This window comes from Zea mays, chromosome 10 (assembly GCF_902167145.1).
Source record: "Zea mays cultivar B73 chromosome 10, Zm-B73-REFERENCE-NAM-5.0, whole genome shotgun sequence".
Lineage (NCBI taxonomy): Eukaryota > Viridiplantae > Streptophyta > Magnoliopsida > Poales > Poaceae > Zea > Zea mays.
In genome coordinates, this window is record NC_050105.1 from 139,939,918 (window position 1) to 139,966,425 (window position 26,508).

The window sequence follows — 26,508 nt, forward strand, 5'->3', positions numbered from 1 at the left end:
TTTGCTGAAACGCTCTCTTAATATAAAAATCCTAATCATGAAGTCAGCAGGTAAGCCTAGGTAAGCTAGTGACTTCAATGGTAGATGACGTTATTCTTATGTGGTCAGAGGGGGTGACAGGACACACCTAAAAACTAGAGGGCCTCGAGTTCGACGGGGACAGGAGAGGAGAGGAGAGTGACCAAACTAAGTTTGGTCGGACGAGGACGACAGACAGCCAGGCGAATGAAAGTGGAACCGCCATATACGCAGTTATATATTCAGCTTGCGTTAGTATCAGGAGAAAAGTAACGTCAACAAAATGGTTAAATGGGAGGCAACAAAGTGATACGCACATTTAATGTGAGTACCCATTATATGGAATGTCTGGCTATATGTCGTCGCAAGATACTGTGATATTCATTGTGAACTTTGCTTCTGTGGAACACCAACGGTTGCTTGGATATTATTTACATTCAATCAACTAGTTAGGTGATCTTGCTTTTGCTATGTAGAAAAAAAAGTTTTCTATAGGAAAGTACATATCTTTGTTGTCGTCATTCCGTTGGCGATGACATTGACGGAAGTAGTGCTGGGAATTGGGTCGGGCTAGGTCAGTCTCACCCAAGCTCATCGTGCTTCGTGCCAAACAGGTTCGGGCCAGGAAAGCCCAACAAACTTTTGGGCCGTGTCGTGCCAGCCCGAAGTGTAAAAATAGTGGCTCAGCTCGGCCCTAAACCACGTCGTGCCTTCATTGGGCTGTGCCGGCCTAAGCCCGGCCCGAATATTTAACCGCATAATATCAAAATATTACAACCATATGAAGTACATAACTTACTAAATTAAAGATATTAAACAATCCTAACATCATTTGACCACATAAACTTCAAATATCACAACAATATAAATATGATATCTTACTGAATTAAATAAATTAAACAAATTGGGCCTAATTGGGCCGTGCCGGCCTAAGCCCGGCCCATCTGTGCGGGCCGTGCTGGAGGCCCGTCAGGTCGGAATTTGAGGCCCAGACTACGCCCAGCTTCGGGCCGTGCTAGCTCGGCCCATATTATTTCGTGCCGGGCCGTGCTTTGGGCTCCTGTTTTCGGGCCAGCACAGCCCATATTTCCCGCACAAGACGTAAGTGTATGGCTTCGCTACAAGGGCATGTACCCTTTGAATCGGTTTTCTAAGTATAAAAGATAGTTTAAAAACTACATGATATAATTTGGAGTCTCTATATCGTCATAAATGTAGTTAAAAAATAATATATATAAAGAGTCGTATAGAGACAATCTATTCGTGAAGAGCCCATCCGTTGTACTTCTTTTAAGTTAAACCCTAAAAACCTCTCAAAAGGCTTCATACTAACTAAGGTTATACATGCCCTAATAGCGTCTAAATACATGTACTTTCCATATTATATTTCGTTTTAGTTCTGACCTGAACTAAATTTCTCTACTTTTAACTAATCTTTTAGACAACTATAACAACATCTACAAGTACATATGTATACATTATCAAAGATACATTTAATGAAGACGCTTTGTTATTATACATGATGATGCATTTTTTATTTGCTTAATCAAAACCGGAGAATGTTGACGTGAAGAACAAAGATAAAGTAAAGTATGAATTGTAATTAATGGCTATTTGGGAACTATATTTTTCCAAGGTATTTCTATTTTCCCAAGGGAAAATAGTCAAACTAGCTCTAAGGGAAATTAGTTCATTTTCCCATATAAAAATAGAAATTCATTGAGAAATTGAGGTTCCCAAACTAGCCCTTGAAAAAATAAAAATCCCATGAAAAATTGGGGTTCCCAAAATAGCTCAAAGTGAATGAAAAGAAAAAGACGCATGTCTAAAATAGCATTAAAAATCAAATATGTCATGTTCTATGTTCTTTTTTTTTTGCAAACTCGATATTCGAACGTCAAAAGTGTGAAGCATACGATTTGGAATCTAAAAAAGATCCAATTTTCGGACATCAGAAATTTAGCTCTTTATTACCATCATTGAATATATTATACATACCATGTCTATATATATGAGTTGTTCAAATTTGTAAAAGCATGATTCATGAGTCTGGATTGTATAATTTACAAAACACACATCATAATATGTATTGTAAATGTATCGTTCATCATTAGGTGAAATTGTTATGAGTATATGTTACACAAATATAGGTTGTATATAATTCAGTTTGATAAATGCAAAAGAGCAGAACCGAAAAAAATCTCCATTATCAGTAGTTAGATTAAGTTTTGGCTCTGATCTTAGATATATAGATCTATTTCCTGTATTTTTCTGGTTTTGTGTGTGTTCTAAACAGATCTGGTAGGCCAAATTGACGCGGGCCTCGGAACGATATGGGCCGCAATCAACTGAGCCGAAGCAGACTGCAGACCCCAAGGACAACGAACCCGCGAAATTCCATTTCCCAGTTCTCACCATTTCACCAACCGTTCACTCCCTCGCCGGCGCACCTCGCCGGCGTCGTGTCCTGGCACACCACCACCAGTGCACGGCACTTCTATCTTCGTCTCCTTCTGCCCTCCCATCCTTCATTCTGCCGCTCGGAACGTTGGATGTGTGCTGCTCCAGATCACGCGGGAGGGCAATAAGCCCTAGCTCGGCCATCCCGGGATGGAGGCGGCCGCCTCCAGCCTCTCGACGCTGCTCTCCACCTTGCGCGTGGACGGGCCCTGGACGCCTCCGGGAACCTGGGAGTCGGCCATCCCTGAGAGTGGCGCCGCTCGCGTTACAGACCTCGGAGGACGCCTGCAGCCGATCTACGAGCTCGCATCGGTTACTGTGAGTGAAATCTACCTCTCACCTACTTTGACTGGTTGTAATTTTGACAGTTCATCGAGAGTTTGGGTAAACAGATAGCTTAGGGAACTTTATTCCAGGAAATTCTATGCTGCATTGAACATTTTAGCTTTTTGGATCCTTAACTTCTTATCTGAAACTCAGTATTTGTGCCATTTGAGGAGGGGAAATTAGTTATATTACAGTTTCATATAAGAGTATCAATATGTTTCGTATTAGGCCACTATTAAGTGTGACGATCATTTTTGTGCAGGATGATGCTTTGATTCATCTGGCCTTGCATGCGCTGTATGGTGTCAAATCATCGTTAGATGAGATTGAGGAGCTTTCAGTGCTGTTCTCCTCAAATCCAGCTGACAGAACCTCTAACCGTGTTACAAATGTGTGGTTACGTTCCTCGAGCACCATATCTGTGGGGAGTATTCTCAAATCTTTACGCTCTACAGGTCTTGTGGTCTTCTTCCTTTGCAAGTTTGTGCACTTTTATCTTGTCCAAAGTCGAGAAATGAATTGTGCAAGTAGAGAAGTTCATGAACATGAACATCCTGGTGATAAAGACACTGAACAGCATCGGCCTTACAGTCTAGTAAACCAAGCATTTGCAGCTGCAGTTAGTAAGGTCCTCGAAGGCTATTTCTGTTCCTTGAATACTTTACCAGCATCAATTAGGCTTAGGCGTTCAGTTGGCCAATCTGGTATACCTTCCAAGACTTCAGATGGAATGAGTTGTAATTCCACTGCAGAAGTCACTCTTCTGGAAGTTTATCTACACACTGAAGAGTTAAGAAGGCATGTTAAATCCCTTGGAAATATTTGTTTCCCTAAGTTTGCAGGTGCTACATTGTGCCATGATGGTTTGGATACTGAAGCAAGTGTGGAGTTTGAGAATTTCCCACGGGGCACTGATTTGCTTTCGTATTTGTATGTCTATATTCGTGTAAGACATCATCTTGAACACTTTATTTATCTAACCATTTAACTTCTCAAGGAAATTTCTAGTTCTGTGCTACTGTATCAGTTATATACTTGCTAATATCTTGTATTCACATATGTTTGTAATAATATTCTTAGATCTACACATGTCAATCGATATCTCTTTCCATGGAGTGTACTTTCTAAAAATGTAACATATTTCTCAGGTAGATCTGATTGGCCTGAGTTTTTATTACTCTGTAGTGCGCTCAAGCTCTTATTATATATGCCCAAAGTGGAGCAGGGAGTTTCAAAGGGAATCTGTGCCTACTTTTATCACACTGAAGTGCTCCCAAACTTGTGATGGTTGGCAAATATATTAGTAGCTAACTAGCCATCTATTTCATCATCATTTATAGGGATGAAAACGGTCGGAAACGATATTTATTCGGTAATCAGTTTTTTAGTCGTTTTTCTTTGATTGCGAATAAATAGGATATAGAATATATAATACAAATTTGTATTCTTGTTTTTAACATCCAGCTTGTAAAGATTCATAAAAGGTAAACATCAAATTCATCCTATATTTTCTCAAATAATAGATATAAACTTCGGTATGGATTCGGAAATAAATTCGGTAATTTTTTCAACTTTTTGTGTTGTAGGGAGCAAATAATACATAAAAAAATTTATGTAATATTTTATTCATATTTGTACTAATGTGCTAGATAACATAAGAAAAGATCAACATCAAATTTCATACATATCTATTTTAAAATATTAAATTTGTTCTAGCAGTTCGGATTACCACTTTCATCCCTAATCATTTATAATAAGCAAGGCAAGATATTGGATGCTTGCTAGATAGCTCCTCAATCTGTTATGTCATTATAATAAACTAGATATGATAGTGCTAGCATAATACGTCTCCTTCCTTGGGTATGACACTCCTTCCTAAGATCATACTTTTTGTTGGCTTCTGTATAGTTGCGTGTCTAATGTTATTATGCCTTCCTATGAATATGCAATTGTGTAGTTGGTTTCCACCAGTGTTATTAAAACTACGTTTTTAAACGTCAAAACTCTAATTAGAGGTTGAAACCACGTTTTAGTGTTTTGGCGTCCTAAACTGTTTAGGGTTCAGGGTTTCATGCGTTTTAGACCATTAGCTACTTTTGGGGTCCAATCCGGCTCATGGGTGAAGTTTTGGTAAGCCACTAACCTCTCTGTTTTGGCATTTAACTTCATATTATTGTCTAAAATTATGATATATTGGTATTTTTCCTATGTTGTTTGAAACTACGTTTAAACAAAATTTAAAAGTCAAAATTTCACCCATGAGCGTTTCACCGTTTTATCGTTTTAATAACCTTGGTTTCCACCAAATTGAGTGTTTTTGTGTGTACTTGATGGCCACAAATTTCCCCTTCTTTGCCGCAAAGATCGTATTGTGATGTCTTGTTCATCTTGTACATATAACATACTATGTAAGATTCTGAATGATTTTTTCCTCATTTTGTTTCACCTGAATTTTAGGATGCCGATCCAGTTCACTATGGTCTTCTGAAGTATCTTTTTATTCGTTCCTGTGAGCCATACTTTAACTTCATTAAGTCATGGATTTACCGAGCTTCTGTTGATGACCCTTATGAGGAATTTCTCATTACACAAACTGAAAATAAGGGTGTTCAAGGAGTCTCTTCTGACATAACAGATGAGTTCACCCTTTTCCCGTTAAAGGTAAAATGTTACTTTGTTAGGTGAAGCTTCAAATATTAAAAAGCTATATGTTATTTTTCCTATGTTAATAGAATATTTTTACATCAGAAACCGAAGTATATTACCAATTGTTCTGTGTAAACCAGTCCATAATTATTGTTTTTAATTTATTATACCTGTTTTGAATTATGTCTGAGATCATTTTACCATGCTCTGTTGTCAGCAGGGAAGAAATCATGTTTCTGCTCCATGTTTTCTAAAGGAGATATGCCATCCTGTTTTGCGTACTGGGCAGCAGCTTCGAGTGCTCATGAATCTTCTAAAGTCGTGCAAATTGTCTGCTACTGGAGGAGATGGTTATCCCTCTTGTAATATCATTAATATGGAGGGGGTTCTCCCATGGTTTAATACACCAATTGAGTCTTCAATGAATTCATTTACGTTCTCAAAAAGTAGCGTGGAGGCAGTAACATGCAAAAGGGATGCTATGTACAAGTTGATGATGGAGAAACTCCAACGTTTTTTCTCTAATGTGGAGGTCTTGTCACATCTACTACTATGTTTTTTGCTCTAACAGTAGCAAGAATACTTTATTTCTCAGAAGTCTTGCTCAATCTGTTATGCAAGAAAACTTGCTTTCCCCAAAGTCACCTATTCATCGTAACCTTCTGTTTCCAAATATGCTGACAAATGGTTACGTTTCAGGTGATTCCTTTTGATACTGCATCAAACATCCTACATAAAAGGACCAATCTTCTGGACACATCAGTTTCAGATGCTGAACTGTTCAATGGGGACAGCGACGCTGCACTACCTTGCAATATGTATATCCTCATTTCACTTTTTTAATCTGTTTGTGGATTTATTTGTAGCGCACATATCTCGCATGACCCCCCCCCCCCCCCCCCCCTCCCACCACCACACACAGAGAGAGAGAGAGAGAGGTAGGGATTTTTCCTTTTCTCAAACATGTAGTCTGAGTTTTTCCTTATGTTAGGTCTGCAGATGAAAAAGATAATGACATCTCTTTTAGTTCCGAAGATTCTTCAGATAAAGAGGATCCCTTGGAATCTTCAGAATGCTCTTCTTATACCTCTATGGATGACACAGAAGTTAAGAGTTCTACAGCTTGTGAAAAAATTTCCAGTTCTATGTTCTCATTATACTGTACAAGCACAGGTGAAGCAAAATGTCCCTTGGTAACCATGAAGCTTCTTTCTTCCCAATCCAGTTCAGTTTACCATGGAATAAATTGGGCAGTCCCTATTGATGAGTGCGAGAAAGATGACAGCCTAAGTTGCAAACATGTTCCTGTGCACTCACAGAATGCTGAACATACTGCGGTGCTTGATGGTTTAGAACTGGATTATCAGTATAGTCAGTTTTCGCCATTTGACAGGTTTATGAAGAGAACCAGTTGTTCATCTGAAGACATGAATTCAGTTGAGTTCTTATATACTGATCATAAAAGGTCAGTAGAGAAAGTATCACATGGTAATGCAGTTAATGCATTACATTCTGAATCAGGGCCTACTAAACTATCAAACGGCAAAAACTATGAGAAGTTTGGTAATATAAATCAGCCATGGTATACCAGTATTCCTTACAATCTCAGTCTGAACCCCATACTGAAGAATGCAGCTTGTTACTGCACGGAGAGTGATGTGCAACAGAAAAGCAAGAACCAATCACTTGCCAGCTTTGATTTTGAGTCAGTCATGGATCCATGTGAAGTATATTGTGCAAGGAGCACATCCTGCCTTGTTGAGTTTGTAAATGGAGCAACAATTATACAGCCCAGTACTCATCCTTGTGAACGGCTTGATTGTTCTCCCAAGCTTCTTCAAGCTCAGACAAGAAGTCAGGCATCCCTTACTTCCTCAGGAGAGATGTCAACAAGAGACAGTCTTCAGAAAAATGTTTATGGTGGGGCATTCTGGGAGAGATCGTTACTATATAATGATAAATCAAAAGAAAAACCAGCTGTGGACTTTAGTTCACAGTTTGATATGCCCCTTGATATAGTTATCAACAAGTGCATCATGGAAGAAGTTTTGCTTCAGTATCCTTTTAGCTTTCCTAATCAATAAATCATTTATAGCTTTAGGTGTTTTCATTACCAATTGTTATGTTCATCCTCTCAGTCATTCTACTATATCTGAAAAGTCCTACTGGCTTGGAGTTTTGGCATCAGTATTTGTATTTGTTATACAGTAGTATTTCAGAAGTCCTGATTTTTTTTTCTTCAGTTCTTTTCTTCAGGCATTTGTAGCGTGGATAGTTTCAAGTTTGGTTAGTGTGTGCACTTTAAAGAGCAATGCAGAACATTAGGTTCTCAATTTTCTTGAACACAAAATTTTGATTTATTATCATTAATTGCTCTTTGTTTCAATTTGGCCCAGTCCTCATTTATTAGGTAACTAGTCTATATTCCTTTTGTTTTACCATTGACCGATTGCTTCTGTTAGTGAGAACTTTATATATCAAGTTCTTGATAAATGATACTATAGTTTTTTATTCTAAACATTAACCACTCAAAATTCATCGAAGTTTTCTTCAAATTTTATGCTTTGTTCCTTAACTTTAAAAGGTATAAATATGTTAGCAGCTTCACAATGAAGTTGCTTGAGGAAGGTTTTGATCTTTGTGCACATCTGCTAGCCCTGCGGCGGTACCATTTCATGGAAATAGCTGACTGGGCAGATTCCTTTATTGCTCTAATTTATAATAAGGTAATGCTTATCTAATTGCAGTATTTTAGCCATAGATCATGTGTTTTTGTTAATCTGTACAAGTCCTCTCAAATTTGAACTTCCCCCATGCAGAAATGGTCATTTGTTAAATCTGAGCAGAAAAGATCGGAGATTCAAGGGCTTATGGACTTTGCTTTGCAGAGATCTTCATGTGATTCTGATCCTTATAAGGAAAGGTTATTTATATACATCAGGGAGCCACCTGTTGATTCTTTTGATGCATCTGCATGTGGTAATAATTTCATCTGGGATTGTCTCTGCCTACTATATCTGCAGCTTCTCTGCTAAAGTTCTATTTCTCAGATTGTTAACTGCCTGATTCTTTATTGCCAGATCTTGATTTGCTGGATGATATCTTGTTGGGTTATAAAGCTGAATGGCCAGTGAATATTGTTATTACAGAAGACACACTTAAAATATATGCTGAAATATTCTGTTATCTTCTTCAAGTCAGGTTTGCAGTGTTTTCACTGACTGAAGTATGGAGATTTCTAAAGGTATCTTTTCTCCATTGATGTTGCAGCCACAACATTTCGTTCATTTAGAGGTACATATACATGCTATGGGAACTTTAACTTCTGTTATTATTTCGTCTGTACTGAACCAATTTTGTTAGTACCCATTGTTCATGTAAAGTACTGCTGTTGACTGATCCTGAGGTATTTTTTTATCAAGTAGCTACAGCAAGCAGTTTTTCTTATCCTGAGCTAAATTTGCTCTAGTTCTCATAATAGATCTTGGTAATGCGTAGTTCTTTGCTATATATGTGAATATATGACCCTCTTGCTACATTATTACAGGAGTTGACACAGTTCATCAGTCGCTCCAGCCATAGAGGATCTGACGTGTTGAAGAAATTGAATGTTGTAATGAAAGTGAGGTACTCACATCGTAAATCTTTCTAAAACTATGGCATCCGATCACCAACCTTATATTCCTCTTATCAGCTTTATGCTATCACTGAAGTGTTAAGCAATGTTTACAAGTCGGGCGACCAGCTGGTCGAGTGAGAGGGGCGACCAGGCGACTAATCGCGATTAGGACGACAATTAGTCGACCTAATCGGTCCTGGTCGACCTCTGGTCGTCCGTTAGTCGTCTGTTAGATTTAAGGACATATGTATATGTATATAACTATATATTAACTATATAAACACTGTATTTCTGCAATAATATAGGCATAATTAGTAGCAGACTAGCAGTAATTCAGTAAAAGTGTAAAACAGAATCCATCCAAAGTCCAAAGTCCAAACTGAAAGTAATATTGGCATAATTACTTGCAGTAATTCAGTAAAAAGTACAGCAGGAACCTGCTGGCTGCTACCTAGAGCAGATCAGCATCCAAACAAATCGCGCTAGAGCATCCAAACTGCATTACCTGCTGGCTGGAGCACTTGGAGGCTGGAGCAGAGACGTCGGCAGAAACCAGAGAGGACAGAGGAGAGGAGTAGGGTTTCTGGCGGCTGGGAAGGGTTCTGGCGGGTTTCTGGCGGCTGGGAGGGGTCCTGGTGGCTGGGAGGGTTTTTGGAGGGGCGGGCTACTATAGATGGGCCAAAAACCAGAGTGAAGCCCAGTACCAAAACTGCAACGACCAAAAACGACCAGGAAGTGTTCGACCAGACGACTAATCGCCCAGGTCGACGACTAGTCGGACGACTAGGACGACTAGAAACCCTAATCGCGTCGTCCTCCTAATCGCCCTCTTCCAGGCGATCAGCCCGACTAATCGCGATTAATCGCGATTAGTCGGACGACTTGTAAACACTCTGTTAAGAATGAAATCATTTTTCCTTAATTCTTTGATATATTGTTGAATCTGATCGCTTCTGGAATTCTTTTGAATATGCAACGCAATACACATATACATAGGCATGCTCAGATTATAGTAAAGTAGATATAAATTTCATATCCAATTAGGCAATTATCCATCTAGTTGCATATGTAGTAGTTATAAATATTTGATTTGCAATTGTTTAAACTAATTTCAGCAAGTCAACAAAGCATAATGAATCTTGCCCACCCTGTTGGCTCATTTCTAATTTCTGTACGGTGCCCATGAATAACATTTTTTACCTATAATGAACAGTCATGTGGCTTTACTTTGGTTTCTGGCATTAACTGTATTTCTTTTTATTCTATGGCTTTATTTAGGCATAAACTTCATCACTTTCTATCAACACTACAGCAGTATCTCCACTGCCATTTATCTGATATTTCGTGGCGCCGTTTTCAACATTCCCTTAAAAATCAGGTATAGTATTTAAATCACCATTCCTGTAAAACTTCACTCTGAGAGGAATTAGTATGTTTTGTTAGGCTTCTTTTATTAATTTTATTGTTCATTAAATAAACTTATCACTTACTAATTGAACTATGGCTATTAATTTTATTTATATTGTTTAGGTCAGGGATATACTGGATTTGGAGTATGTGCATATGTGTTATATTACTGATGCACTTGACATGTGAGTGAGACCTTCAAAAAAACTATTTTGTAATTTTTAATACTGGCATGCGCTTAAGTATACCATTTGTTCAAATGAAGGGGAACAAAGCAATGTTCAAAATTGGCATTTATTTATGCTTCATCTCTTCGGTGGTGTAATTCATTGCTGTCAGCATAATATAAATAATAATAATAAAATTACCTGACTGTTAAAGTTTTGACTTGACATTTTTGCAGTTGGTTACGTGAGGATATGGAGTATGAACATACTTATAGAGTAATAAATAGATTTATAGATGACATGGGAAACATTAGTACTTAGTTGAGTATCCAGAGTCCAAACTCAAAGATTGTGTTTAACTTGTCAAAACAAGCTTATTTTCTCTATCTCATTTTCTTGTTTTTTTAATCTATGCGTATCGTTCTATTTAGATTTGATGTGGTTATCTCCATTAGTAATTAGATTTGAGTATGTAGAAACAAAGTAGATTTGTCTAAGAAGATTTTCACAAGACTGCACCTCTACTTGGTCTTATAAATATGCAACTATAATTTGTGACCAGAGTTCTGTCCTGGTGTCGGCGTTTCGAGACCGGGGGGTCCCTCAGGCCGACGAGTGAGTGCCGCGTGCCCCAGCCCAGATGGGTCGAGCGCGTGGGCGAGCGCGAAGGGGGGAAAGGAGTGAGGCGGCCGGAGACCGGCGCGAGAGAGGTGGGAATCCCGCGGCCTTCGTGTTCGTCCCGCGCCCAGGTCGGGTGCGCTTGCAGTAGGGGGTTACAAGCGTCCACGCGGGTGAGGGAAGCGAGCGGCCCCAAGAGAGCGCCTGTCCCGTCCTCGTTCCGCGCGGCCAACCCTCTCTAAGAGGGCCCTGGTCCTTCCTTTTATAGACGCAAGGAGAGGATCCAGGTGTACAATGGGGGTGTAGCAGAGTGCTACGTGTCTAGCGAGGGAGAGCTAGTGCCCTGAGTACATGCCAATGTGGCAGCCGGAGAGATCTTGGAACCCAACTAGTGTGATGTCGTGGCCGTCGGAGGAGCGACGGAGCCTGGCGGAGGGACAACTGTCGGAGCGGTTGTGTCCTTGCTGACGCCCTCCTGCTTCCGTAAGAGAGCTGAGAGCCGCCGTCGTCACAGGGCATGCGGGGCGCCATTATTGCCTATCTGGTGGAGACAGCCAGATGGGACACCGGTCTTGTTCTCTGCGGCTCGAGTCAGCCCGGGGTAGGGTGATGATGACGCTTCCTGTTGACGTGGCTGGCCTGCGCCCTAGGTTGGGCGACGTGGAGGCTCCTCCGAAGCCGAGGTCGAGTCTGTCTTCCATGGCCGAGGCCGAGTCCGAGCCCCTGGGCCGGGCGAGGCGGAGGTCGTCGGCAGAGGCCGGGGCGGTGTCCGAGCCCTGGGGTCGGGCGAAGCGGAGTTCGTCGTCTTCTGGGGCTGAGCCCGAGCCCGAGCCCTGGGGTCGGGCGAAGCGGAGTTCGTCGTCTTCCGGGTCTTAGCCCGAGTCCGAGCCCTGGGTCGGGCGGAGCGGAGTTCGTCGTCTTCCGGGTCTTAGCCCGAGTCCGAGCCCTGGGTCGGGCGGAGCGGAGTTCGCCGTCTTCCGGGGCTGAGCCCGAGTCCGAGCCCTGGGTCGGGCGGAGCGGAGTTCGCCATCTTCCGGGGCTGAGCCCGAGTCCGAGCCCTGGGTCGGGCGGAGCGGAGTTCGCCGTCTTCCGGGGCTGAGCCCGAGTCCGAGCCCTGGGTCGGGCGGAGCTTCCTATGGTGCCTTTGGCAGGGCCTGGCTTCCTGTCAGCATCACTCTGTCAAGTGGCGCTGCAGTCGGAGTGGCGCAGGTGGCGCTGTCCTTCTGTCAGACCGGTCAGTGGAGCGGCGAAGTGACGGCGGTCACTTCGGCTCTGCCGGAGGGCGCGCGTCAGGATAAAGGTGCCAGGCCACCTTTGCGTTAAATGCTCCTGCGATTTGGTCGGTCGGTGCGGCGATTTAGTCAGGGTTGCTTCTTAGCGAAGGCAGGGCCTCGGGCGAGCCAAAGATGTGTCCGCCGTTGGAGGGGGGCCTCGGGCGAGACGGAAATCCTCCGGGGTCGGCTGCCCTTGTCCGAGGCTAGGCTCGGGCGAGGCGTGATCGAGTCGCTCGAATAGACTGATCCCTGACTTAATCGCACCCATCAGGCCTTTGCAGCTTTATGCTGATGGGGGTTACCAGCTGAGAATTAGGAGTCTTGAGGGTACCCCTAATTATGGTCCCCGACAGTAGCCCCCGAGCCTCGAAGGGAGTGTTTGCACTCGCTTGGAGGCTTTCGTCGCACTTTTTTGCAAGGGGACCAACCTTTCTCGGTTGCATTTTGTTCCGATGGGTGCGCGCGAGCGCACCCGCCGGGTGTAGCCCCCGAGGCCTCGGAGGAGTGGTTTCACTCCTTCGAGGTCTTAATGCCTTGCGTAATGCTTCGGCTGGTCTGGTTGTTCCCTCATGCGAGCTGGCCGTAGCCCGGGTGTACGGTCGGGGCCCAAGTTCTCGGGCTGGTATGTTGACGCTGTCAACGGTTTGGCCGGAGCCGGGTTTGCGAGAGCAGCCCCCGAGCCTCTGCACAGGGCAAGAGGGCGATCAGGGACAGACTCGGCTTTTTTACATACGCCCCTACGTCGCCTTTCCGCAAGGAGGAGGGGGGGGAGAGCGCCATGTTACCCTCGTTGGGCGCCGAACATGGTGTCTCCGGTGAGCTGCAAGCGGGTAATCGGAGTGGACGTCCGTGCCCCGTTCGTTAGGGGTCGGCTAGGGGCCCAGAGGCACGCCCAAAAGTACCTGCGGGTGATCTGCCGGACCCGGTCCCCTGGCGACGGGGTCCGAGGGCTCGATGCCTCCCTCCGATGGGATTCCGTTGCAAGATCGCTCCCGCTGGTCTCGGAAATGTCCTAGGGTACCTCGGGAGCGCAGCCCGAGCCTTGGTTATGTATCGAACGTACCCCTGGTCATCCCTCGCTCGGCGTCTGAGGCGGCTGTGAACCCTTCGGGGGCCAGCCTTCGAACCCCTGATCAGTAATGGGCGCGGAGCCTGAGTAGCCTGAGGCGGCCGTGGAACCCTTCGGGGGGCCGGCCTTCGAACCTCTGACCAGTAGTGGGTGTAGGGCCCACGCGATCTGAGGCGGCTGTTGAACCCTTCGGGGGGCCAGCCTTCGAACCCCTGATCAGTAAGGAGGCTCGGAGCCTGGTTCCTTCACGGGGAAGGATCCCTTTCGGAGTATCCCCTTTCCCCGGTCCCTGTCGCAAGAGATAGAGAAAGAGGAAAAAGGGAAAAGGATACGAAACCGAACGACGCGGCGTACCTTTTTTGGCGCGGTAGTTTCGGTGAAGGCGAAGCGTCGCCCGCTGCTCCTGCCAGAAGCGCCGCCTGTCCAGCCGCGGAGTTAATGCGACGGGGCGAGTAGTTGGCGGGGCGGCCGTTGCGCGTGCGCGAGCCGTTCGAGGAACGGATCACGGGCGCGTTGTCTTCACGCCGTGAGAGGGGGTTCTCTTGCTGCCACCGGATGGGACGTGAGCTTGGCTGACGACGTGACCGCTGCTCCCGCGCGCCTGCCACCGTCATTACTGCCGGCCCACTTTTGGCCGCGTTGACCGCCGCGTCAGGCTGGCGCCGCTGGGTCGCGCGCTGGGTCGCCTCGAGTCGCGGTATTGGTTCCGCAATCGAGGAGGCGCGGTGATGGCGCAAGTGGCGGTGCAGTTGCTTGCATGCAGCATCCAGCGCGCCGGTTGCGCGCCGCGTGGGCCTGGGCCTCCATGCTGGCGTGTCGCGAGTCGGAGAAGCGCGTCCACTTGGCGCGGTTGCATGCCGCCTGCATGGCTGCCCGCCTCTTTTGCCCGTTGGTCTGGGCAAAAGTGGAGGGTCACTTGTAACCGCTGGGCGGTTGCGTGCACCACGCGCGGCGGTTTGACTTCTGCTCGGAGCCGGTCTACACCCGCCGGGTGACCCGGCGGGTGACGGCGCGCCGTTCGCCGGTCTTCCGTAGCTCCGCAGGCCCACCCCTATCGAGTGGGGCTGTTCGTACCTGCGGAGGGGGGAACCGGAGTTCCGTTTGTGACGGCACTTCGAATGCCGGTGTTTTTTGTTCATTTCGGCTTTCGGGGCCTGAACATGTATGTAATTTCGGCACGGAGCCGTGTTTTTTCCTCATTTTTGAGCGCTAAGACTCGTCTGTTGATTATCTGAACCGCTTCACCAAGCATGAGTCGCCCCGTGTCAAGGTGACGAGTGAGGTATCCGTATCCCGGAGGCGTAGGAGTCCCTCGGCTCGGTCGGCCTTGCTGTCCGAGGCTCCTCTAGCTTAGTTAAAGGGACCCCTCGGCCGCTCTTCGACGAGCCGAGGCCAGGGGTAGCGATATCAGTATGAACAGAGGCAGAGTCGGCTCGAGAATGAAACCTGGTTGGCCGGAGCCTAGCCGGGTTGTCCGTTGACGGGACCGACGTCGGAGTTGATCAGCCGAGGCCTCAGGTCGGGCTGGCGCCCTTGGGAGATGGTCGGCCGAGGCCCCAGGGGCAACCGGCCGAGCCGCCTGCTCGGGCCGGATTCCCGGAGAAGTCCCTGGCAGCGATTGCCCGGGCGTGGTGATGACGTCGTCCTTCGGAGCGGAGATCCTCGGACCGCGTCGCCGTCCGAGGCTAGGTCGGGCCTCGCCGAAGGTGTCGTCGATGCCGAGGGTGTTGCTGCCCCCTTCCAGCGTCAAGACCCGAGCCTGCAGGGTCAGAGTGTCTTGTAGCGTGTGCCTTCTGCAGCCGCCGAGGCCAGAATACACGCCCTCGCTGTGTTGTAAAGCTGCGTCTCCTTTCCTCTTGTTTCGAGTATCTGGACTTTTTTGTCGGTAACAGGGATGTTTGTGTGAGTGGGAGTTGCTTCTCGCGGAAGGTGATGAGTGAGGTATCCGTATCCCGGAGGCGTGGGAGTCCCTCGGCTCAGTCGGCCTTGCCGCTTACGCGTACTTTCACCCGTCCATGAGGCCCTGCCACCGACTCAGTCGAGAAGGCTCGAAGGATTGCTTCGGCAGAAGAACTTCCGAACATGAAGACTTGTTCGGTCCGCGGAATCACTTTATCCGAACGCGAGTTACTTATCGCAGAAGGTGATGAGTGAGGTATCCGTATCCCGGAGGCGTAGGAGTCCCTCGGCTCGGTCAGCCTTGGCTGCTTACGTGTACTCCGTCGTTTTCAGGATCCACTTTTCGAAGTAGTCAAAAAGCACGAAAGATATTCTGGCAGAAGAGACCCTTTTTCGAGGAAAATTTCGACGCAGAGGGGGTTCCCCCCCTTTTAGCCCTCGAGGGAGGGTCGGGCTTTGCCGAGGCGAGGCCGACCCTTCCTTGATAACTAAACTTTGCGTGGGTGAGAGGTATATGAACGACTTGAAAACATCTTAAGGGTAGAAGCGACGTAGCTGTTGGATGTTCCAAGCGTTGCCGTAGACCTCGCCTTGACTGTTGGCCAGCTTGTACGTTCCGGGCTTCAGAACTTTGGCGATGACGAATGGCCCCTCCCAGGGGGGCGTGAGCTTGTGCCTCCCTCGGGCGTCTTGCCGCAGCCGAAGCACCAGGTCGCCCACCTGGAGGTCTCGGGGTCGGACCCCTCGGGCGTGGTAGCGCCGCAGGGACTGCTGATACCGTGCCGAGTGTAGTAAGGCCTTGTCCCGAGCCTCTTCCAGCTGGTCCAGCGAGTCTTCTCGGCTAGCTTGGTTGCTTTGATCGTCGTAGGCCCTCGTTCTCGGGGAGCCGTATTCCAGGTCAGTGGGCAAGACGGCCTCGGCCCCGTAGACCAGGAAGAACGGCGTGAAACCCGTGGCCCGGCTTGGCGTCGTCCTCAGGCTCCAGACCACCGAGGGGAGTTCCTTCATCCATCGCTTGCCGAACTTGTTGAGGTCGTTGTAAATCCGAGGCTTGAGCCCTTGTAGAATCATGCCGTTGGCACACTCTACTTGCCCATTCGACATGGGATGAGCTACGGCGGCCCAGTCCACCCGGATGTGGTGATCCTCGCAGAAGTCCAAGAATTTTCTGCCGGTGAACTGGGTGCCGTTGTCGGTGATGATGGAGTTCGGGACCCCGAAGCGATGGATGATGTTGGTGAAGAACGTCACCGCCTGCTCGGACCTGATGCTGTTCAGAGGTCGGACCTCGACCCACTTGGAGAATTTGTCGATGGCGACCAGCAGGTGCGTGTAGCCCCCGGGCGCCTTCTGCAAAGGGCCGACGAGGTCCAGACCCCACACAGCGAAGGGCCAGGTGATGGGTATCGTCTGCAGAGCCTGAGCGGGCAGGTGGGTCTTGAAAGTCGCCTAGAGGGGGGGTGAATAGGCGAAGCCTGTAGATTAAAACTTTATCCCCAACTAGATCCTTTGATTAGTGGTTAGAACAAGAAATATGATTATCGGAGTATAAGAACTAAGTCCTTTGCTTGTAACCAAAGTTGCTATGAAATAATGCGGAATTGACAAACAATACAACTACTAGATATATGGATAGTAAGGCAAGAAGGCTTAGATGAGAAGAGCAAATAAGTAAAGTTCTTTCTTGCGAAGGGTTGCTCCACCAAATGAGAATTAAACTTGAAGCAACACCAAAAGATGTTAGCGGAGAATGGCGCAAGAAAACTTAGAGAAGGGAAAGCAAACAAATCACAAGCAAGAAACACAATGAACACGGGTGATTTGTTTTACCGAGGTTCGGCCCTCGAAGGCCTAGTCCCCGTTGAGGAGTCCACTCAAGGACGGGTCTTTTTCAACCCTTTCCCTCTCTCCCCCGATCACACAAGGATCGGTGAGCTCTTCTTCTTCTCAAGGATCACTCTCGATCCCACAAGGACCACCACAATCTTTGGTGTCTCTTGCTAGCTTTTACAAGCCTCCAAAACTTTAGAGGAAGTTCAATGGGAGTCAAAACTCCACGCGCAAATGATCACAAAGATGAAGCACACACTATCTCTCGATGAATCTCACAAGGCACTAGTGCTAAACTCAAATGAGTAGCTCTCTTTTGCTTGCTCTCTCTTTTGTGGCACTTGTGTTGGTTGTAGTGGTCTAAATCTTGTGTATAGGATGGATCAATGAATATATGTGGTTGGGAGGGCTTGAGTATGTCAACTAGATGACTTGGAATGTTGCTTGGGCTCCCACTTTTTGAAGTGGCCGGTTGGGGTGGTATTTATAGCCACCATCCAATTTTGTAGCCGTTGGAGAAGCTGCTGGCGATGGGCGCACCGGACAGTCCGGTGCACACCGGACATGTCCGGTGCGCCAGCCACGTCATCCTATCCGTTGAGATTGGAGCTGGTCGACCGTTGGAGGCTTTGTCCTCATGTGGCACCGGACAGTCCGGTGCAGCACCGGACAGTCCGGTGCCCCTCTGACTTCTGCTCTGACACTCTGAATTCAACTGTACACTTTGCAGAGTCGACCGTTGCGCGCAGATGACCGTTGCTCCGCTGGCACACCGGACAGTCCGGTGTACACCGGACAGTCCGGTGAATTTTAGCGGAGCGACCTCCCACTTTCCCGAAGCTGGCCAGTTCAGAGCCGCTTCACTCTGGAGCACCGGACACTGTCCGGTGGTGCACCGGACAGTCCGGTGAATTATAGTGGGCTGCGCCTGAGAAACCCGAAGGTGAAGAGTTTGAAGGCAATCCTCCCTGGTGCACCGGACACGGTCCGGTGGTGCACCGGACACTGTCCGGTGGCACACCGGACAGTCCGGTGCGCCATACCAGGGAGCACTTCGGTTTCTCTTTGCTCCTTTCTTTTGAACCTTGTCTTGTTCTTTTTATTGGTTTTGAGTTGAATCTTTGGCACCTGTAGAACATGTAATCTAGAGCAAACTAATTAGTCCAATTGTTTGTGTTGGACATTCAACCACCAAAATCATTTAGGAAAAGGTTTAAAGCCTATTTCCCTTTCAGGTCTGCTTCGCATAGAATTGACACCCTTCGCAGGTGCGGACAACTCTAGTGGCGTCAGCCACCGCCGTTGGCCAGTAGAAGCCTTGCCGGAAAGCATTCCCGACGAGGGCTCGAGGCGCTGCGTGATGGCCGCAAGCCCCCGAGTGTATCTCTTGCAGGAGTTCCTGACCTTCGGCGATGGAGATGCATCGCTGGAGGATGCCCGAGGGACTGCGGTGGTAGAGCTCCTTCTCATCGCCCAGCAGGACGAACGACTTGGTGCGTCGCGCTATCCGCCGAGCCTCGGCTCGGTCGAGGGGTAGCTCTCCTTGGCGGAGATATTGCAGGTACGGGGTCTGCCAATTTCGATCAGGCGTGGCCCCGCTTCGCTCCTCCTCGATGCGCAATGCCTCGCCCTCGGGGACCGAGGGTACCTCGGGTTGAGCTGAGGGTGCCTCGGGCCGTGCCGAGGGTACCTCGGGCTGGACCGAGGGCGCCTCGGGCTCGGGAGGGTCGTCGATCTTGACGGAGGGCTGATGCAGATCCTGGGAGAAGACGTCCGGGGGAACCGTTGTTCGCCCCGAGGCTATTTTTGCCAGCTCGTCCGCAGTCTCGTAGCGCCGAGCGATGTGGTTAAACTCGAGCCCGTAGAACTTGTCTTCCAGGCGCCGAACCTCATCGCAGTAGGCCTCCATCTTCGAGTCGCGGCAGTGGGAGTTCTTCATGACTTGGTCGATGACGAGCTGCGAGTCGCCGCGAGCGTCGAGGCGTCGGACCCCTAGCTCGATGGCGATTCGCAATCCGTTGATCAGAGCTTCGTACTCAGCCACATTGTTGGATGCCGGGAAATGGAGGCGTAGCACATAGCGTAGGTGTTTCCCGAGGGGTGAGACGAAGAGTAGGCCCGCGCCGGCTCCCGTCTTCATCAACGACCCGTCGAAAAACATGGTCCAGAGCTCCGGTTGGATCGGAGCCGTCGGTAGCTGGGTGTCGACCCATTCGGCTACGAAGTCCGCCAAGACCTGGGACTTGATGGCCTTCCGAGGCGCGAACGAGATGGTCTCGCCCATGATTTCCACCGCCAAGATCGGAGTCGTAGATCATGAAGCAGTCGCGGACCTCGGGGAACTCTCCTGCTTGGTGATCTTCCTTCTTGTCGTCGTCGCGGGCCCTGCCACCCTCCGCGGGTGGCCCGGCCCTGTGGAAGTGGCGCCGAAGCATGACGCACTCCTCAAGGGTGTGCTTGACGGGCCCCTGATGATAGGGGCACGGCTCCTTGAGCATCTTGTCAAAGAGGTTGGCACCTTCGGGGGGCTTCCGAGGATTCTTGTACTCGGCGGTGGCGACAAGGTCCGCGTCGGCGGCGTCGCGTTTCGCTTGCGACTTCTTCTTGCCTTTTTTCTTGGCGCCGCACGGAGTAGACGCCTCGGGAGCATCTTCCGACGGGCGGCCCTGGGGCTGCTTGTCCTTTCGGAAGATAGCCTCGACCGCCTCCTGGCCAGAGGCGAACTTGGTGGCGATGTCCATCAGCTCGCTCGCCCTGGTGGGGGTCTTGCGACCCAACTTGCTCACCAGGTCGCGGCAGGTGGTGCCGGCAAGGAACGCGCCGATGACATCTGAGTCGGTGATGTTGGGCAGCTCGGTGCGCTGCTTCGAGAATCGCCGGATATAGTCCCGAAGAGACTCTCCCGGCTGCTGTCGGCAGCTTCGGAGGTCCCAGGAATTCCCAGGGCGCACATACGTGCCCTGGAAATTTCCGGCGAAGACTTGGACCAGGTCATCCCAGTTGGAGATCTGCCCCGGAGGCAGGTGCTCCAACCAGGCGCGAGCGGTGTCGGAGAGGAACAGGGGGAGGTTGCGGATGATGAGGTTGTCGTCGTCTGTTCCACCCAGTTGGCAGGCCAGGCGGTAGTCCGCGAGCCACAATTCCGGCCTCGTTTCCCCCGAGTACTTTGTGATAGTAGTCGGGGGTCGGAACCGGGTCGGGAACGGTGCCCGCCGGATGGCCCGGCTGAAGGCCTGCGGACCGGGTGGTTCGGGCGAGGGACTCCGATCCTCCCCGCTGTCGTAGCGTCCCCCACGCCTGGGGTGATAGCCTCGGCGCACCCTCTCGTTGAGGTGGGCTCGACGGTCGCGGTGATGGCGCTCGTTGTCGAGGTGGCCCGGGGCCGCAGGCGCGGTGTTGCGCGTGCGCCCAGTGTAGACCGAGGCTTCCCGCATGAATCGGGAGGTCGCGGCATGAGGTTCCGAGGGGTATCCTTGCCTTCGGGAGGCAGTGCTCTCGGCCCGTCGGACCGCGGCGCCTTCCAGGAGATTTTTGAGTTCTCCCTAGATTCGCCGACCCTCGGTGGTGGATGGCTCTGGCATCGCGCGGAGAAGCATCGCTGCTGTGGCCAGGTTCTGACCGACCCCACTGGATGCAGGTGGTGGCCTGACCCTGACGACATCGGCGACGCGGTGCTGGAGACCCTGGGGCAGGTGACGTATTTCTCCGGCCGGGGGTTGGCCCGCCCATGCCTGCCCGACGTCCCGGCGGATCGGCTCAAGCGCTCCTGCTCCCTCGTCGATCCTGGCCTGCGCCCCGCGGACTTGCTCAAGCTGTGGGTCGTAACCCCCCGCCGGAACGGGGACCACAGCTAGCTCCCGCGGGATGTCAGTGCGAGGCACCGGCCCAGAGGGAGCACCGTCCTCCAGCATGCCGAGATGGTTGCCTTCGGAGGGACCCCCTAGATCGACGTGGAAACATTCGCGGCTTGGGCCGCAGTCCTCGTCGTCGAGGCTGCGGCTACCGTCGGAACAGTCGGAGAGGCAGTAGTCACATGCGGTCATGAAGTTCCGCATGACACTGGGGTTGCCAAATCCAGAGAAATCCCAACAGATGTTGGGGTCGTCATCTTCCTTGGACCCAGAGGGCCCGTAGGTCGAGACGTCCGTCAGCCGGTCCCAAGGCGATCGCAAGCGAAACCCCAGAGGGTTTGTACTCGCCTCTACAAGGGCGCCCGCCAAAGCGAGATTGCTAGGCGGGTTGAGGCTGAGTACAAATGACGTAGGATGGGAATCGGTCGGTACCTTTTGGTCGTCGAGCGGCGATGAAGTCACGTCGAGGACTGACTGCATCGTCGCCTCCGGTACGAGGGCGACGTCCTGCAAGCTTTTCGCAAGCGCGCTGGCGTCGTCCACTTGCTCGGGATTGGCGTGTCGCGGGGAGACGGCGCTCGCCTTCGTCTCAAACGTGAGGTCGACGCCCAACGCGCCCCCCGTTGGGGTGCTAGGGACGTCGACTCGCTCGACAGCCGACGAGGCGCGGCCTCCTGCTTGGCCTTGGTTTGCCTCGCCTCCTCCTCCGTTGGCGGGGGAGAGGACGAGGCGAGCTCGAATGTTGTTCTTCCGCCACGCGGGGAAGACGTCGTCGATTCCACCGCCGGCGGGCGGGCTGTCGGCCGCCATTGTCGTTGTCGCGCGGCGGTGGAAGGAGTATCATGTCGTAGCTGCTGTCGAGGGACATGAACTCAAGACTCCCGAAACGGAGCACCGTCCCGGGTTGGAGAGGTTGTTGGAGACTGCCCATCTGGAGCTTGACGGGAAGCTGTTCGTCAACACGCAGCAGGCCCCTACCTGGCGTGCCAACTGTCGGCGTTTCGAGACCGGGGGGTCCCTCAGGCCGACGAGTGAGTGCCCCAGCCCAGATGGGTCGAGCGCGTGGGCGAGCGCGAAGGGGGGAAAGGAGTGAGGCGGCCGGAGACCGGCGCGAGAGAGGTGGGAATCCCGCGGCCAGGTCGGGTGCGCTTGCAGTAGGGGGTTACAAGCGTCCACGCGGGTGAGGGAAGCGAGCGGCCCCAAGAGAGCGCCTGTCCCGTCCTCGTCCCGCGCGACCAACCCTCTCTAAGAGGGCCCTGGTCCTTCCTTTTATAGACGCAAGGAGAGGATCCAGGTGTACAATGGGGGTGTAGCAGAGTGCTACGTGTCTAGCGAGGGAGAGCTAGTGCCCTGAGTACATGCCAATGTGGCAGCCGGAGAGATCTTGGAACCCAACTAGTGTGATGTCGTGGCCGTCGGAGGAGCAGCGGAGCCTGGCGGAGGGACAGCTGTCGGAGCGGTTGTGTCCTTGCTGACGCCCTCCTGCTTCCGTAAGAGAGCTGAGAGCCGCCGTCGTCACAGGGCATGCGGGGCGCCATTATTGCCTATCTGGTGGAGATAGCCAGATGGGACACCGGTCTTGTTCTCTGCGGCCCGAGTCAGCCCGGGGTAGGGTGATGATGGCGCTTCCTGTTGACGTGGCTGGCCTGCGCCCTAGGTTGGGCGACGTGGAGGCTCCTCCGAAGCCGAGGTCGAGTCTGTCTTCCATGGCCGAGGCCGAGTCCGAGCCCCTGGGTCGGGCGTGATAGAATAAGTCATGTGGTCTCTGTTTTGTGGTGAACAGGACAGCAGCACAGCAGTACAGGACTGCAGCACAACAACATCTTTTGACTGCTGCAGCACAGCAGCAGTGCAGTTGAGTGCAGTTGGAGACAGTCAGTCACCTTTTGACTGCTGCAGCAGCAGGACAGTAGCAGTAGCTGGCAGTTGCAGTTCTTGACTGCACGTTAGCAGTAGCTGGGAGTTGCAGTTTTTGACTGCACACTTTAGCACTTTAGTATCTAGAGGACAGCATCTGTGTGTTGCGGTGTGTAGTGTGTAGTGTAGTGCAGCCCCTAGGGCTATAAATATGTGTCCCCAACCCCTCTAAGGGTATGGCATTGTGTAGTGTTTGAAGAAATAAACAGAAAATTGCCCCAACTCATAGTGTCATCCTCTGATGAGAGTTAGAGTCCCTCTACTTACAATTGGTATCAAAGCCAAACTATCCTGCAGCCTAAACATCTCGTGCTCATCTCCTTCCCGTGCCTCTCCCCACACTCAGTCGGTAGCAAGAGCTCCAACTGTTCCTTCCTCCCCTGCTCAGACGAGCAGCCTTTCGTCTGAGACAGCCTCTTCCACACGCAGCGACCCCTCACTAGCCCACCATGTCCCTACGCTCGGCCACTTCGAGTGCGCGGCGCCAGCAGGAGGCCGAGGTCGCCGCGGCACAAGAACGCGAGCGAGCAGCAGCAGCGGCTGCAGCGACAGCGGCGAGGGCAGCACGGTTGGCGGCGGCGGAACTGGCAGCGGCGAGAGCGGAAGTAGAAGCAGCGGAGGCGGCGGATGCTGCACGTGCGGCGGCAACAGAGCTCGAGGTTCTGCGCGGCAGTAGAGCTGGCAGCTCTGCTTCTGTCGACGACAACACCGACGACGAGCTCAGGCTGGCGAGGGAAGCAGCGCGAGAGCAGGCGGCACAGTGGGCAGCCGCGCATCCCCATGGGGGTGCGCGTGGCGGCAGCCCGGATAGGCGCCGACACGCTGACGGCGCTCCAGGCGGGGGCGCACGCGGCGGCAGCCCAGACGGGCGTAGACGCGCCGGCGGTGCTCCCGGCGGCGGCGACCGAGTCGACGGAGATCGCGGCCTCTACAGGCGGCGCGGTTCTCCCTCCCCGGATCGGTACCATGGTCGTCGCATGGCCCAAGCCATTGTCAGGGACATCGGTCCCGGCGGTGGGTGGCCTACCCTCACCAAGACCAACTACGTCGAGTGGGCCGCGGTGATGAGGGTACGGCTCCAGGTTCGCCACATGTGGGAAGCAGTTCGTTACGACGACGTCGACTACCACGAGGATCGGCGGGCGCTGGATGCTCTCATTGCTGCAGTCCCGCCCGAGATGCAGTTTTCGCTTTCCCAGAAGCGGACTGCCAAGGAGGCCTGGGACGCCATCGCTGCGACCCGCATCGGCAGCGATCGTGCCCGCAAGACCACACTGCAGGCACTTCGCAAGGAGTGGGAGAACCTGGCCTTCAAGCCAGGTGAGGATGTTGATGACTTTGCTCTCCGCCTCAACACTCTGTTGCAGAAGATGGTGCAGTTCGGCGACGACACCTACGATGAGGAGAGAGCTGTTGAGAAGCTCTTCCGTTGCATCCCCGAGAAGTACAGGCAGATTGCTCGCTCGATCGAGTCTCTGCTAGACCTCTCCACGATGACGATCGAAGAGGCGATTGGTCGCCTCAAGGTGGTCGACGGCGACGAACCACAGGCTCTCTCTGGGCCTATCACTATCGGCGGGAAGCTACATCTCACTCGGGAGCAGTGGGAGGCCTGCCAGGGTGACAAGAAGCAGGGGGAGTCCTCCTCGACACGAGGCCGCAAACGCGGCAAGCCACGCAAGGCGCGTGGAGGCGCCCAGGCCGGGGCGCGAGGACATGCTGAGGGTGGTGCACGTGGAGGTGCCCAAGGCGGCGCCGTCGGCAACAAGAAGCCGGCACGAGACGACGGCTGCCACAACTGCGGCAAGCTTGGCCACTGGGCCAGGGATTGTCGGCAGCCACGACGTGGCCAGGCCAACGTCGCACAGGCGGAGGCGGAGGAGGAGGCCCTGCTCCTGGCACATGCAAGCATCTAGCCATCTCCAGCGGCACCGGCCGCAGCGGCACTCCTCCACCTTGATGAGTCGAAAGCACGCGCTTTCCTCGGCGACGGCTCCAACAAGGACATGATCGAAGGATGGTGCCTCGACACCGGCGCCACTCATCACATGACCGGCCGACGGGAGTTCTTCACCGAGCTTGACTCTAGCGTCCGAGGCTCCGTCAAGTTTGGGGACGCCTCCGACGTAGAGATCAAGGGCGCCGGCTCAGTCGTCTTCACCGCCGCGTCTGGTGAGCACAGGCTGCTCACCGGAGTCTACTACATCCCCGCGTTGAGGAACTCTATCATCAGCTTGGGACAGCTGGATGAGAACGGTTCGCGCGTGGAGGTCGAGCACGGAGTCATGAGGATCTGGGATCCCTCTCGTCGCCTTCTTGCCAAGGTACGCAGGAGTGCAAATCGGCTTTACATCCTCAATGTGAAGGTGGCACAACCTTGCTGCCTTGCTGCTCGTCGAGACGACGGGGCATGGCAGTGGCACGAGCGCTTCGGGCACCTTAACTTCGAAGCCCTGAAGCGGCTCAGCGCCAAGGAGATGGTACGAGGCCTGCCGTGCCTTGACCATGTGGAGCAATTCTGCGATGTCTGCGTGTTGACAAAGCAGAGACGACTCCCCTTTCCCCAGCAGTCGAGCTTCCGAGCCAAGGAGAGGCTCGAGCTCGTGCATGGGGACTTGTGTGGCCCGGTGACACCAGCCACACCAGGAGGACGACGCTACTTCTTGCTGCTCGTCGACGATCTCTCCCGCTACATGTGGGTGATGATCCTTGGCAGCAAGGGAGAGGCTGCAAACGCCATCAGGCGTGTGCAGGTCGCTGCGGAGGCGGAGTGCGGCCGCAAGCTGCGCGTGCTGCGCACCGACAACGGCGGCGAATTCACGGCGGCTGAGTTCGCATCGTACTGCGCGGATGAGGGCGTTCAGCGTCACTACTCCGCGCCGTACAGCCCGCAGCAGAACGGCGTCGTCGAGCGGCGCAACCAGACGGTTGTGGGGATGGCTCGGGCTCTCCTCAAGCAGAGAGGAATGCCAGCTGTCTTCTGGGGAGAGGCGGTGGTGACAGCGGTTTACATCCTCAACCGCTCGCCCACCAAGGCTCTCAACGGGATGACACCGTACGAGGCTTGGCATGGGCGCAAGCCGGCGGTCTCTCACCTACGGGTCTTCGGCTGCCTCGCGTTCACCAAGGAGCTTGGCCACATCAGCAAGCTCGACGATAGGAGCACCCCGGGGGTGTTCATTGGCTACGCGGAGGGCTCGAAGGCCTACCGCATCCTTGACCCAAGAACACAGCGTGTGCGCACGGCGCGCGACGTAGTGTTCGACGAAGGGCGAGGATGGGCGTGGGACAAGGCGGTGGACGACGGCACGACTCCGACGTACGACTTCACCATCGAGTACGTCCACTTTGAGGGAGCTGGGGGAGTAGGCAACTCTTCTCCGAGCAGGTCTACCCCAACCCCCAA

At 51.6% G+C, this 26,508-nt stretch overlaps 1 protein-coding gene across 12 annotated transcripts in view; it reads left to right on the forward strand.

Annotated features, from left to right (window-relative positions):
• Positions 1-2,297: 2,297 nt before the first annotated feature.
• The window catches only part of LOC103641966 (uncharacterized), a 30,060-nt gene continuing 5,849 nt past the window's right edge, over positions 2,298-26,508 (forward strand). For 2 of the 12 annotated variants that reach the window (XR_004853391.1, XR_004853392.1), the window contains exons 1-11: positions 2,361-2,796; positions 3,068-3,751; positions 5,263-5,466; positions 5,669-5,983; positions 6,151-6,269; positions 6,443-7,507; positions 8,036-8,177; positions 8,271-8,430; positions 8,532-8,745; positions 8,999-9,078; positions 10,349-10,448. Coding sequence is in view for 4 of the 12 variants with exons in the window: in XM_020545675.2 (XP_020401264.1) it covers positions 2,629-2,796; positions 3,068-3,751; positions 5,263-5,466; positions 5,669-5,983; positions 6,151-6,269; positions 6,443-7,507; positions 8,036-8,177; positions 8,271-8,430; positions 8,532-8,695; positions 8,999-9,078; positions 10,349-10,448; positions 10,601-10,662 (3,263 nt within the window). In the remaining 8 variants the exon portion in view is untranslated. Of the gene's footprint in view, positions 2,797-3,067; positions 3,752-3,990; positions 4,178-5,262; positions 5,467-5,668; positions 5,984-6,150; positions 6,270-6,442; positions 7,508-8,035; positions 8,178-8,270; positions 8,431-8,531; positions 8,746-8,998; positions 9,079-10,348; positions 10,449-10,600; positions 10,663-26,508 lie in introns of those variants that run through there. The other 10 variants (XR_004853388.1, XR_004853389.1, XM_020545676.2 and 7 more) reach the window with 9 other exon arrangements.